Source organism: Carassius carassius, chromosome 3 (genome assembly GCF_963082965.1).
Source record: "Carassius carassius chromosome 3, fCarCar2.1, whole genome shotgun sequence".
In the NCBI taxonomy this organism is placed as follows: Eukaryota; Metazoa; Chordata; class Actinopteri; order Cypriniformes; family Cyprinidae; genus Carassius; species Carassius carassius.
Genome location: NC_081757.1, coordinates 13,597,875 through 13,613,094, shown reverse-complemented (window position 1 = coordinate 13,613,094; position 15,220 = coordinate 13,597,875). Strand labels below are relative to the sequence as shown.

General features: G+C 36.0%; 1 protein-coding gene across 6 annotated transcripts; it reads left to right on the top strand.

Annotated features, from left to right (window-relative positions):
* The first annotated feature begins 1,384 nt into the window (after nt 1–1,384).
* alpk3b (alpha-kinase 3b) lies at nt 1,385–13,563 on the top strand. Of its 6 annotated transcripts, XM_059530038.1 has the most exons (14): nt 1,389–1,778; nt 2,768–2,806; nt 3,864–3,985; nt 4,076–4,193; nt 4,274–6,128; nt 7,415–9,125; nt 9,354–9,498; nt 10,231–10,358; nt 10,527–10,565; nt 10,713–10,987; nt 11,072–11,160; nt 11,298–11,515; nt 11,622–11,670; nt 12,276–13,563. In XM_059530038.1, exons 1-14 carry the CDS (start codon nt 1,645–1,647, stop codon nt 12,538–12,540), a joined length of 5,187 nt encoding a protein of 1,728 aa, XP_059386021.1. In that variant the 5' UTR covers nt 1,389–1,644; the 3' UTR covers nt 12,541–13,563. The 6 variants fall into 6 exon arrangements, with proteins under 6 accessions (XP_059386019.1, XP_059386018.1, XP_059386016.1 ...); XM_059530035.1 differs by lacking the exon at nt 12,276–13,563 and having other exon boundaries at nt 1,386–1,778; nt 11,622–12,260; XM_059530036.1 differs by lacking the exons at nt 2,768–2,806; nt 12,276–13,563 and having other exon boundaries at nt 1,385–1,778; nt 3,864–4,193; nt 4,274–5,714; nt 5,778–6,128; nt 11,622–12,260.
* The last annotated feature ends 1,657 nt before the right edge of the window (nt 13,564–15,220 follow it).

Sequence of the window (15,220 nt, the reverse complement as noted above, 5' to 3'; positions counted from 1 at the left end):
ATTTTCACATATTGCTCATGTTCTGGCAAACATAACGGGAGGGGTGAGCTCATATAAAGAAATTCATGTCAAAATATGTCAAAGATAATACCATATTTTCTATGTAAATCCTCAAACTGAATCGTTTTACCTCAGACGTTTTAGATATTGGATATTACTCCACTGAATGCACAATTATTTTTATTTTATTTTTTGGTTCAGAGAACATTAAACAGATAATAAAATTAAATAAAAGTTAAAAAGTATAGGTGAGAGGAAAAGTCAAAAAGAAGTAGACTGAACACAACACTGTCAAACTAAAATTATCCAGCCTTGTTTCAAACATATTTTGAAATGTCACAGTGCCATCTTGAATGTTTATGTGTAACTGTCAGAGCTACAAAACAACTGAATTATATACTACATGTTATTATCCTGGCTTTAATAATGGAAAAAATATACATGCTTATTTTATTTAGGCTTTGGGTTTAAGCTGACATTTGTCGAGTACATAGCTACAAAAAGACACCAGGTATTTTATTCAATTCGATAACGATGATGGAACTGACCTATCATTAAAAACAGATTATTTAAATAAATTCAGTTTTTCACTTCTATTCATCAAAGAATGCTGAAAAACTGCATTTCTGATTTCTGAAGGATTTTGTGTAGCACTGAAGACTGGAGCAAAGGCTGCTGGAAATTTAGCAGGAATAGATTACATTTCAAAATCAATTAAAATAGACAACTGTTTTATTTAAACTGTAATAATGTTTCATAATATTAGTGTACTTTAATCACATAAATCCAGTCACAGTGAGAATAAGAGACTTCTTTCAAATCTATTCTAAATCTCACTGACCCCAAACTTGTGAACGGTGGTGTCTATATACAGACTGAGCCCATGTCATAAAAAGGATTCAGGGGATCCTGCTGTTTACCTGCATGTGGCACCACAGGTCCATATCCTTCACAAGCTTATCATACTTCCACTAATGCACACTGGATGAAAACTAGTAGGACCCCATCATGAAATGTCTTTGTAACTACAGCTTCATGGTGCTTGGAAAGGAACCCCATGTCCTCAAATGCCTCACTTTATAGTCTGCATTAATGGAGCTCAGAGAAATGCCATCAGGCAGACAAGCAGGTTTACTTGAATAGGTGGTCCATTTAAGGGTTATGTTGGGTTACTACAGGACTTACGTTAGCGGTACCTGGCCCTGTGCTGACTTTGAAAAAATAATTTAAGAAGGACTTTCATCTTGGATTTCAGTAAGAGAGGGATGTTTTAGTTGACAGAAAAAAAGCTAGTGAGTCGGTTTTGGAAAATGCAATGTGCTTGTGTGCCTATTTGTGGCCTTGCTATAATTAGCCTTCATGGCCACGCAAGCTGCAGACTGATTGGAAACAGTAGAGTCTTATGCCCCGGTGCACCACCCCAGGAGTCCAACAGCACAGAAAGAAAACACTGAGCTTAGAGCGCACCCCTGAGTGTCCAAGTAAAGACGAAAACATATGGAGAATCTACTGCTGGGATGCTGGCTGTGATGACGGAACAGTCTTGCTGGTCTCCTTAACTTTCTTTTGCGGTTTCTTGTGAATTTAAGAATATATGCTGGATATAAGCAGCTGACTTTGAGTGGACACTTATAGACTAAGAAGATGAGTTCCAGAAGGCTGCTGAACCGTTCGCTCTCAAGTGATGGAAGATCTTCCTACGGTGGCAGTGATATCAGCTCTCAGAATAGAAGAGCTGGCTGTAGGAGCTACCTGAGCAGTGTTCGATCTGAAAGCAGGTAAAGGTTTCTGGTTCCTGATGTAAAATGCATTAATTGCTTAAACATTTTGACTTCTATGCTGACAAAGCATATAGGTATTAAAAAGTTAATGGCTAGTAACTTGTTTGATCCATGTGAGTGAGTCATGAGCCTTCACTATTGTGCCCTTGTATAAAACACTTAACACTAAACCTGGACTCTGTTACATGTGGATAAAAGCATCTGTTAAATGACTACTTTCTAAATATTTATAGTAAGTGTTATAAATAATCCAATGGTACTTAAACAACAATCTAAATAGACAGGCCTACATAAACGGTACATAAATAATGCATACTAAAAGCCATAAGCTTCCTCAGACTGTAAACAAATTCAAGCTTACATGATATTTAATTCTGAGCAAAAAAAAACAAAAAAACAAAAAAAACAAGATTGTGTCTGCCTAATTCAGGGATTCTGTTTCCTCGCTGAGAGAACTAATTTTCTTACTTAACTGCCAATAGTTCAGAGCTCCACCACTGGTCAGTTGAACTCTTGAAAAACTTGTGCGAAGGTCATAATGTTATAAATAAGTATTCTGCAGTGCCAGCTTCAATAAATGACATTTAGTGTTTACAAGTGTGCAATTTACCACAGCAGCAGTGGTTTACATTATATAACACATATTATTTAAGTTAGGCAAGAGTGGGGGAAAATGCTCCCCTTAAAGACTGTCATTTTTTTTCTGTGAAACAAAAGTTAAATTAGTTTTAGTGACAACAACATAAATTCTAAACAAAGTATGAAAAATTTACAGAACTTTAATCTTATTAGATTTTTAACAAAAATCGTTTTCCCCCATGGAGATTTCACTTGTTTACTTCTTTGTTACATTTTTGGGGAATTAAAGAATTCCCTCAAGTACAAATAGACCTAAGTCCTGTAGTTTCTGTGTGAATTTGGTCATCACTAAAGCAAACTTGTGTGCATGGCTGATGTATTCTTGTGCTTGCTTCATCTCTGCTTAGCTATGCTGGTCATAGATTCTCTCAGTTCAAGCCATCCAGGTAAAAAGACACCTGTTAACCAGGACTAACTAACCTAACAGGTTGACATACAGCCTTGTAGTAAAGTTATACTGTAGCAGAAACAGATGTGTACTTCAAATCCTAAAACGTTAGATGATATACATTTTTTTTGACCTGACAGTGTTTGTAATGTCAGCAGGTACAATTTATGGGTGTTCCATCAATTTAAGGCTCTGTTTTCTCTGTAGACTTTAAATGAAGTTCTCATACTCTCAATAGTTTAATGACTCACAAATACATACATAAAGAGGATAATTTAGTTTTCGAAAATGTTCACTAGAATTTCCGCTATATCTTAAATGAAGCATTGTTTAATGACATAATGTAGTGAAAATTATGGTGCTGTAAAATTTATGTTAATATATACAATTATATATAATATACAATTATATAAATATCTTTTTTTTTTTATTGCTTCCATTGTCCGCATTTGTAAGTCACTTTGGATAAAAGCATCTGCTAAATGATTCAATGTAAATGTAATAAAATGTAAATTAAAAATTACAGCTTGATCATATGCACAATAAAATATTTGCTCACAAGTTATATTAATCTTAATTAAATTCATATAAAATATACAAACATAAAAGGCATTTCAAAATGGATGACTGACGAAAATATGAAATGTATGGCTTCATATAACAAAAATTAAAGGGGCGTAGGGAACATAGAAGTTGAAGAAATATAAGGGACATAGAAGTTGAAGAAACACCCATTTATGAACTTACTGTAAGCTTAATAAGGAAAGAAAATGCTTATAATTAAGATGTTAATGAAGCAGTGACATCTGAATTACCTACAATTATACAGTTACACGACACCTAACAAAGAGTTTGATTATACACTTTTAATCTTTAGAATTTTCTGTTTATTTTAATATTGCATCTGATCTAGCCAATATAAACACTGTAAATCTTACTTTGCATGAATGCTAACAATAATGATGACAGTGATGTCAGTGCTCTGCTGATGATAATGCAAATTAGTAATACAAATTTAACCTCAGATTGATTACAATATTTACCTCCATTTTTAGAAGCACTCTCTGCAGTGTCATGGCCCAATTAACTGAGGAGATACAGCCATCATTTGAGACCACATTCAAATCCAAAGCTGTGTCTGAAGACACTAACGTCAAGTTCAGCTGTGTGGTCTCAGGTACTCCATTAGAGAAAGTGATTCCATTGTGGAACAAGTTGTCCAAACTTCCTGTTCCCCTGTCTTTAATTTTAACCGTCACATTTGCAGGCCACCCAGTCCCTGAGGTGACGTGGTACAAAGATGATGAACAGCTGGACAGATACTGCGGCCTTCCTAAATATGAAATTTCACGTGATGACAAGACGCATACACTCCAGATATACAAGTATGCTGTTTTCTGAGAAACATTTTTCTTGTTTTGATTATTGTTTAATAAAAAAATAATTCTGTGTATTTCTATCTTAGCTGTACTCTGGAGGATGCTGCAATTTACCAAGCATCAGCACAGAACAGTCGAGGCATCGTGTCATGTTCAGGGGTCTTGGAGGTGGGAACAATGAGTGAGTACAAGATTCATCAAAATTACTTTGCAAAGCTTAAACTGCGAAATGAGAACCGGCGTCGAGAGCAGGAGGAGCCCAGCAATGCAGGCAAAGAGAATGTCCCAGCTGCTCTTGAGAATGTCAGGTTGAGCAGTCCTGAAAGAGCCCAAAGGAAACGTAGGTCCCCCATGGAGAACAGAGCGGCTGGCAGCCCTTCAGAGGAGAAAGCCATGGAGGTGGATGCTCTCAGTCCAACAGCTCCAGTTCAAGAGTCAGCAGCAGCATCTGTTCATGAAATCTCAAACTGTGAAATGATCACAAACAGAGACAAAGATGGCCAGGGGATAACATATATCCATGATACCATGCATAATGCCTCCAGCAAACAGACTAATGAGCATTATGTCAAGAAGAAGATCAAAATCTCAACAGAAGCAACAGAGGGAATTAAGGAAAACAGACAGGCTGGAAGAAGGGAAGAGATAATGAATGAGAGTGGGACTTCCACTGAGAAGATGGAAGTACAGAACACTGTTGATCAGATCATTTCCGTGACTGAATATGAAAATAAAATGGACATAACAGACAGACAAATAAGTGAAAAACAATCAGTGAAAGTGAACAAAAGTGCCTCAAAAGAATCAAAGAGAATTCAGGGTGCTCAGACTGCCTCAGTGTCTGAATCTAGAAACAAAATGGACAAAACAGACACAAGAAAAGGTGAAAAAACTTCAGCACACATGAGCAAAAGTGTCTCAGAAGAATCCAAAATAGCTCAGGGTGCTCAGATTACATCAGCAACAGAATCTAAAATCAAAATGGACAAAGCAACTGAGAAAAAGTCAGAGAGAGAGAAAGAAATGGTCTCAGAAAAAACAAAGGGAGCTCAGGGTGTTCAGATGACTGAATCAAGAATTAAAATGGACATAAAAACAAACAAGAATCAAAAATTCTCAGTGAATGCAAACAAAAGTTTTTCAGGTGAACCAGAGAGAGCTCAGGGTGCTCATATTGCCTCTGAATCAAGAAACAAAATTGGCATAACAGTTACAAAAACAAATGAAAAACTGCCAGTAAAAGTATGCAAAAGTGCCTTAGAAGAATCGAAGAGAGCTCACCATGCCTCAGTAACTGAATCTAGAAACAAAATGGACATAACAGTCAAAAAAATGAATGAAAAACAGTCAGAGAAAGTGAACAAAGGTGTCTCAGAAGAACCAAAGAGTGCTCAGATTGTCTCAGTGACTGAATCAAGTAGCAAAATGGACATAAAAGACACAAAAAAGAATGAAAAACAGTCAGAGAAAGTCAATAAAAGTGTATCGGAAGAATCAAAGAGAGCTCAGGGTGTTCAGATTGTCACAGTGACTGAATCAAGTAACAATATTGACATAACAGACACCAAAAAAAATTATAAACAGTCAGAGAAAGCGAAGGAACGTTCCTCAGAATCAAAGAGAGTTCAAAAGCCCATTACAACCCAGAAACGACTTCCACTGAAGTTTTCCATGACAACCCAGACGAACAAGGTGTTTGAGAACACAAAGCTAACTAAATCAACTGACAATGGGACATCAAACCTCCAACCTCAGGCTCTAGATACTATCCAGAACTGTAATCCAAGAGTTACAGACAACAAGTTCGTGGATTTAGATGACCACAGGAATAAAACTCCAGTAGGTACATATGTGAGGATCTTTCCTCATTCCTGTGGTGGAGATGACGTCAATGTGGACACAGGGGAGAGGAATGCGTCTGCATGCTCTCTTAGGAGCTTGGTGAGTGTTTCCTCATGCTCTGGCCGTGACCTCATGCGAGTATAATGTTCCCGGTGGTAGTGAGACCAGTAACCCCCCCCCCCCCCCCCCAAGTCACAATCATAAACTATAAATAGAGCCGCAAGCATGACTTTGATGATGTGACAAGACCCATCTTATATGACACACAAGTAGGGAAACAGACAATGATAATATTCCCATTACGCAGACTGTGGCTCCAGGACACATGGAAGTACAGAGATCCTGAAATCCATCAAATATGTTTGTTGTCCCTAATCACCTGTTGCTACATGACGTTTTAAAAGTAGATACAAAATATAACTTTACTATGCAAGCTGTAAGTGCTGTGGACAGACCAGCTGCTCTCCTTTTAATATCTCACATTCCCCTCTGATCTCATAAAGCCTTAAAATACTCTCTAAATATGGGCAGTGCAACAGCTTCCCCAAGGCAATAGATGCTAAATAAGAAACAAAGATAGATAGCCAACTGAAAACAGGTGGATTCTCATTCTAACTTGTAATCATATAATTAAGGAATTCACATTATCTAATGTGGGGTTTGTCAAATAACGTAATGTTGAATCCACTTATTTTCTCTACTTTTTCTCTTATCTAAGCTAAATGAGAGCTAATCAAGTGATAATATTACAGAAGTTCAGCTAACACAATGATCTGTTGATTTTAGATTAATGACTGAAGTGCTAAGTGGCAGACTCTCCCTGCAGATTTACAGTGATTAGGGTTCCTGCATTAGTACAGTGCAGATGAGCTGAGCCAGTATATCTGTTTTAAATGTGCATATAAGTACATCATCTTCCCATAAAGGAAATGTCTGGATCTCTTGTATTAACATTATATATATATATATATATATATATATACTGTTAACAGATCAATGAGTGATATTTTAAAGAGATAATTCACCCAAATGATGAAAAATTTGTTCTGTTCTTTTGCTGACTCTCATCTTGTTCCAAACCTGTAGAATGTTTAGAACTTTCTATTTTTGTGGAGCACAAATGATCTTGAAAGAAGCAAAACAGTAAAAAAAAGTTAAGTTTTAAACTGTAAAAATATTTCACAATATTACTGTTTATACTGTATTTTAAACATTGACTGTACAATGACAGTCAGTGGGGTCCAGTGTTGTTTTGGATCCAATGATTTCATTGCATGGAAAAAATAGAAGCATTCTTCTAAATATCTTCTTTTTTGTTCTGGGTTTGGAACAAGATTTTGGGTCGAGCTATCCCTATAAAGCTTATGAAAATTCTATGATTTCAGTCTGCAGGTAATACTTGCCCTCAACCCACAGAGCCACCAATTTGTGGAGACGTTCCTCCTTTTCACAAGGAAGCACACACGGATATAAAGCAGCCACCCTCATTAATACACGAGGTCACTGCGAGTGTTACGGAAACACTCAGTTCCTGCCACCTTGCATCACAGGGAAAGAAGCTGAGAACAGGTGATCAGTCTGTCGCATCAACAAAGAGCAGTACACTTGTCAGTGAGCTTCAAAACACTCAGCCGAGTGAGAAAATCTCCTCAGGTCATATTTCACACATGCTTCAAGATGGCCAAGTCACTACAGCTATGAGTTCCTCATTAGGAGATGACACATTAACTAACATGTGTGAGAAGGATAGCAAATCTGAAAGCCGACTTATCAACGAGTCTGATAAACTAAAAGGTGAAACAAAATTTGCATCTGTTTCTAAAGAAAAATCAACTGCAAACTCAAACCATTTCACAAATCAAGTCATTGTCACAGAATTTGTACAATTTCACACGACAAACTCAGATGTGTTGCAACCACAGACCATGAATGACTCATCAATCTCTAATGTTCAAATGAAAGATAATAAGGCCCAAGAGTGGCAGAGCACTTGCCTTGAATCTACAGACAATGTTGCTAAAGTGGACATACAGGAACAGTCTAATGTAACCATATCTGAACTACCCATATTAACTCATCAAAAAGCCAAGGATCATTCTGGCCCCTCTACATTCCTCTCCCAACGTTCAAAGGTTTTACCCACAGAATTTACCATTCCCACAATATATATAACAGATGTGGACAGCACATCTCAAAATAGTACAGAAACAGAACATACTGTAGATGCTGTTGAAACCAGAACTGAAATGAATACAGTTACCGCTAATGTGACAAATAGCAACACAATCATGCAAGTTGGTAATATATCTGAATGCACAGAAACCACAAACAAAACCACAGCTGTTTTGGAATCTGAAAGTCTGCGTGATGAAAAGCTTGATTTTTCCCCGCATTCACAACACCCCAAAGTCAACAAGCCTCATCAACAGCCACTAACCCAAGAAAAACTGATTCAAGGACCTGAATCAAGTCACTGTGTCACTGACTTTGTTGCATCAGACTTAATTAGATTGAAAGATGTCACTATGCAACATAACTCTGCTGACAAAATCATAAAGACCAATGAAGCTGACTTAGCTGAAAACTTCATAAAACAATTGAAGTTGGCTGCATTAGACCTTGATCTAAGTACTACAGACAAGATTAATGCTGCACCACATTTAAATGTGAAAGAAAATCTTAAATGTGGCGAGGAAGTAAATTTTGCAGTGACAGAGCTCAATACCTGTAAGGTAACAATTCCATCAAAGACTACAGACCAGGTCTTCAACACTACTGCTGTCCACAGTGAGCTTGCCACCAAGACCGATCAGAAGACTACATTACCCAGGATTAAAACAGAGAAGAGTGAAACAGGAATGACCGTATGTTTTGAAGAAGCAAAAAGAGATTCATATCAGGGGGACAATTTATCTTTGAAGACACAACCTGCATCTCTAGTACAGTCAGTAAGTAATTCACCATCGAAGACATCATTGGAAACACACTCCCCTTGTTTCACCCGGAGGACTGTCCAGGCTGACCTCCCCAAACCTGCAGGAAATGAGAATGTTAAGCCCAAATCAGCAGAGAAGGAGAAAGAAAACCAATTCAAAGGTAAAGACTGAACACACAATTCCAGCAGTTAAAGTGTTTTTAATTAATAAAGTAGACAAGTGTTTCACAAAACCTGCTTTTCCAGCACAGCTATTGCATTTTATGCGTTCCCTAGGAATCACAATTATGTCCTTTGGTGTTGCTAGTACCATCTGTGGATCTCACATTATGACTCTTTGTTTCCCCTTTATCTTCTTTTCTCTCTCCTTCCCTTTCAACTATCTACAGTCCCACAGGTTATCCGTAAAATCCGACCAGAGGTGTTTGATGCCTCTGGGCATCTGAAACTCTGGTGTCAGTTTTTCAACATAGTAAGTGACTCAACAATAAAATGGTACAAGGATGAAGTGGAAATTGCTGAGATAAAAAGAAGGTATGCACTCCTTTATGTTTTACTGACCTCTAAGTGGTATTCAGCACGCAATATTTTTTATTATACCGCGAAATAATATGTTGTTGTCTTAGCACACAACAACAGTATGTGTTGCGATTCATGACTCTGTAAATCAAAAACAAACAGCGATGTAGTCTGATTTACACCAACTAATGACTCTTACGAGCCAGTTCTTTGTAGTGAATCAGATACATTCAGCGCATCCTTCACAGTCCAGTTCACGAACAAATAGCCTTAGACTCAACTCTTTTAAGTTGTTCAGATGCGCAAGGCCCTCAGAGCATTCAGTCTTGAAATAAAGTTTTTTTTTTCTTTTTAAGATTCCTAAAACTTTCCTACTGAAAAAAAACTAAAAAAACAATAGATACCACCTCATAATTTGTAATGGTTTTACTGGTTATAATGGGAATTTTACTGCATTTAATGGAAACTGTTGGTCTCTACTGATAAATGGTTGCCTTCTATTGGTGGCTTGTTAAAAACACTACATGAAACCATTTTTTAATGGTTTGTAATGTTTGTAATGGTATTTTAGTGGAGTGTTTGTGATGGTTTCTACTGTTTTTTTTTTCTTCTTCAGGTTTAAAGTATCACCACTGACTGCTGGTTTATATGATGATTGGTGGTTCATAAAGCATGCAATATTATTATGTGTATTATTATAAGCTGAACGTACCTGCTGATGGTATTTTGTTTTGTTGTCTTTTCTAGTGCAGGAGATGAGACTCAAGTGTGCTTGGCTATTATACAGATGTCCAAAAGAGACTGTGGTGTTTACAGATGCACCATTACCAATGAATATGGCAAAGATTTCACAGAGTATCTTCTTAGCACAGAGTGTAAATCTCTCCACCCCCCCCCCCCCCCACCACCTTTTTTCCATATTAACTTTTTAATATGTTCCTTTGAGTGAATTGCCCCCTTGTTATAAGTCTCAGTCAATTTGTTCTAGTGAATTTGTTCTATTTGTGACAGTGTTTTGTGTTGTCTGTTGCACCTGTTGACAGTTCTGTCCAATATGTTCCTGCGTCAGGAGCTCAAGGAAGGTAAAAAAAAATAGCAGCTGTATAGTGCTTTCAGTCTTTTGTTTACGTCTCAGTACCTACATGTATATCTCTGTGCCCTTTACAATTTCTCTCTCTCTCTCTCTCTCTCTCTCTCTCTCTCTCTCTCTCTCTCTCTCTTATATGTAGTTGGGGAGGAGATTGAGATGACTCCTCTGATCTTCAGTAAAGGTCTTGCTGATGCAGGCTGCTGGGGTTCAAAGTTCTACGGCCGTGTCACAACAGAAGAAGCTCAGGTTGGCCTGGGATGTGAGCACAAAACCAGATGGCTGAAAGTGATCTACGGATTAGATCCTGTGTTTGAGTCAGGCAGCTCATGTTTTATGAAAGTGCGAAGTCCTATTGCATATGAGAGCAGAGAGGAGACTGTCTTGGCTGAAAGGAATCTTCAAATCACAAAACAGGTGACAGATGTTCTTAAATGTCTGGATATATTTATAACATTTCTCAAAGACAAGATTTAATGTTTATCCCTCATAATTTAATAGGACTGCAGAATTCAGAACATGGCTAGAGAGTACTTCAAGATCTTTGCTACAGAGACAAGAGTGATAGAGAGCTTTGGTGCAGCACTGGAGTAAGTGAGATTTTTTCTTCTTCTTAGCTCTGTTCAAAGCAAATTATTTTATTGTAGTTTTATATCAAGGTCAAAGAGCAGATGAGAATCCTTGCTGATCCCACACGTGTTGTCACTGTGACTGTATATATTTTCAGGGTAATCCCTCTATACTTCATGTACTTGCCAGCGAGCAGTATTCCTTATGCAACAGTGGAGGCAGAGCTTAAGGGTGTCTATTTGCGGTATTGTGGACTGGATCGCTCCGGGTCACTGGTATTTAATGAGAAGTTAGAAGTGGCACAAAAGTGTTCTTGTCTCCAGCACTGGATCTACCAGTGGACCAGTGGAAATGTGCTGTTCTCCAGACTTGAGGGTAACTTAAAAACAAATACATCCGAATCAAATTATTCTGTGTGTATTTTTGCACTATTTTTAGTTCAATTGATGACTGATTCTATTGTTTTCCTTTCATGTTGCAGGAGTTGATACAATACTGACAAATATCGGAATAGCAGTCAGGTCAAAGGGGTGGGTATCTGTTAGTACTTGTAAAACAATTCATTCAGGCTTTTTGATGGTGATATTCATTCTACTGCATCCAATACTTACACATGGTAATTACACTGCTTTCAGAAGTTTCAGTGCCATTCTTTTTAAAGAAAAAAATCATATTTACATAAATGCTGTTCTTTTGAAAGTTGTCCTGAAAAATGTATGTATCACAGTTTCCATAAATATATTGAGCAACAAAACCGTTGTTAACTGTAATAATAATATGAAATGTTTCTTAAACACCTAGTCAGCTCATTAGAACGATTTCTGAAGGATCATGTGATACTGAAGACTGGAGTAATGATGCTGATAATTCAGCTTTGCCATCACAGGAATAAATTAGATTTGAAAATATATTTAAAAATTAAAATGTTTAAAATGTTAATATTATTTCACAGTATTGCAGTTTTTATGGTAATCTTGCCTTGGTGAGCATAAACTTTTTTTCATAACAGGCCAAACCCAAACTGAATGGTATTGTATGTTAATTTATTGGTTTAAACAATAAAGAACATTTAAAGTGCTGTAATATTATGCTTTAAATTCAAGATGCATTCATAATGTTTTTTTTTCTGATGTAGGTATCAGGGGTTTCCTTGTGAGGCTAATCCGAAGGTTTTCGAGCAGTTTCAGATTCAGCATCAGTGTAATTACTTCTGTGGTCTCTTAAACCTCAAACCTCTAAAAGCCCCAGAAACACTTCAGACCTCAACCAGACCCAAGGGCTCAAGCAGTCCACTACTACAACACAAAACAGCACCCAGCTCCTCTAGTCCCCAGACCCCACGCAAGGCCACAAAGAGCCCCAAAGTATCCCGCAAGCTTAATCCACAGACATCCACCTAACTCAAAATAAAGTAGGCACTATACATAGGGAAAACTAAAGGAAAGAGCGGTCCGTCTGTTATTGATTCAGAACATTGATCAATGATCTGCAGTTAAGATGCAGCTGCATTTACTACCTGAATGTAAGTAAAACAAGTTTTGATAAATGCACCATTTTAAATGAAATATGTAAATCCAGAAAAATTACCTAATCTTCTGTTGCAGTGCTCTTTACAGAATCTGTTCTGTAATCCTTTTAGAGGTTTTTGAAAGGGCATTGTAAAAATTTGTGTGATAATGTCAAGTGCAGCTGTAGCACTAAAAACTTTATATTACCTCTTTGTTTATTTCTAAAGGAAGTACGGTGCTGTTGGATGATTAGCTGTTTGTAAATAGTAATTAAAAATAAGAAGAGTTTTGTTGTGTGAGAGCATATTATTTTAATTTGGTTGTGGATTAACATGCATAATGCATATCTGGAAAATGTAATTTAAATGATAAAATTTTTTCAGAAACACTGCAAGCTATTGAACACTGTCCATTAAAATTTGACATATTCTCAAAATTGTTTGTTCCAAAGAATACATTTATATGTGTTTTGCTAAACCAGGGGGGAGTAAAATGAGAGACTATTTACGGCTGACCTGAGCTTGATATGAAAGGCATAATGGAAACACAGAAACTGATGATAACAGTATTTAAACAATGACATGATTTTAATGTTGAGTTGACATTTTAAATTTTTAATTTCATCTGTTGTATCTTCCAATCTTATCTCAGATATCCCACATTGCATTACTGGATGAACTAACATGCTGGTGATCAGTCTATAAATTTACCTTTGGTTTAAATACAAATTAAAAGGAAGTTATCCAAACAGTACATAGTAAGTCTTACTTAAAAGGAAAATGTGCTTATTTAATGTCATATGTTATGTCACATGCATGAACACTAGTGCATTTTGACGTCACATCACAGAATGTAATTAAGACAATTAAATAATCACACCAGATCAATTGAATAAATCTGTTCTATGCCAGCTTGTTTATGAGACGAGTTTGTTTACAACTATAGTAAAGCTATAAATTTTATATTAGCTCACCTTGACAGTCAAGAGGCACATCACAAAAGGCTCTAGAACTGACTTTAATGACCTTAACCCTGTGGTGTTTTTCAGTCATCTTATCCATCTTTTTTTTTTTTTACCAGAATGATATGAAACATATATATGATACAAAATCTAAATATTATAAATGAAAAATATTATATAAATTATATATCCCCCCCACACCATTTAGCATTGAATGGTGTTTTGAGTACTTTTGCTTCATTTTTCACACAAGTACTGGATTAATAATAATAATAATAAATCAGCATAAAATAGTCTTATTTATTTATTTATTTATACATTTTATATATAAATGGTCCATAATTAAGATGATGTGTTACCTCAAAATACATACATACATATATACATATGGGTTGTTGATGTGACATGGCATTTTCACTGTCCCACAAGATAAAGATAAATATAACTAATATTGCCATTATTTAAAATGCAGTAAACCATTAAATATTTCTTTGTCGTACATGGACCTGTTGTTATAAAAGCTGTGGTGTTATTTGAAAAAGGTTTTTTTTTTGAGCCAAATTTTTAAATTGTCCTATGGTCTGACTGTCCCAAGCATGGTTCAGTAAATACTACTTTTATAAATGAAAAAGAAAAGCATACATTTTTGTAATAAATACCTCCAGCATAATTGTACAAGTGTCTGTTTTAGTTAATAGCAATAATTTTTTTTCATCCATATATTTCTGAAAGCATAGGAACTTGATACATTTTGTCGCTGAAAACCATGCCCTGATTTTATCCTGCATCATATCACCAGATCATGACTTTAAATCAGCTATGTGTGACACACATAAAAGAACCACAGATTTGTTATTATCTCAAAATATCTAAGGGAAAAAAAACAGTTGAGTATTGCAATAGAGGAGATATAATCATCACTCATCTTAAAATTGTATAATTTTCAGCAGTTTTGAATGAATGAAAGGAAAGTTTGTCTTAAAATTGTCCAACAAGTCATGGGGAAAATTATGTTTTATAATTTCATATTAAATAAATAATACTAAATGAAAATAAGTATCTAACAATCAAGATAATTCTCTCTCATGCCATTATATTATTAAGATATATATATAGATATATGTTTATATAGATTTGTGGTACAGTTCAGTAAAGATTTTAGAAAAAAGAAACAATGAAAGAATTGACAAAGTTAGTGACCCTTTATATTTTCTGAAAGATCAGACTTCACATTACATAAGCATATGCACATATGCAAATTGTCTTTTACAAAATAAGAATTTTTATTGCCTATTTGTCAACTACCTATATATATATATGTAGGACGGAGAGAGAAATTATTAATCTTTCTTTTAAGTGTCTCTTTGTCAGTGTGGGCAAACACTGACACATATGAAAAAAACATTATGAATACAAAATGAAACATTCCAAAACCTAGACAGGATCTTAAAAGAGTGTGCAGAGTAATGAATGCATTAACAGTCTCACATATTGGTGATGAGACATTGATATATCCTTTGATTGTTATAAATTAGTTGAATGAATGGATATATATTCCAGCCTGAGGTTCTGCAAATGCCTGTGAGGGAGCCTAATTATAGCACCCTAGCA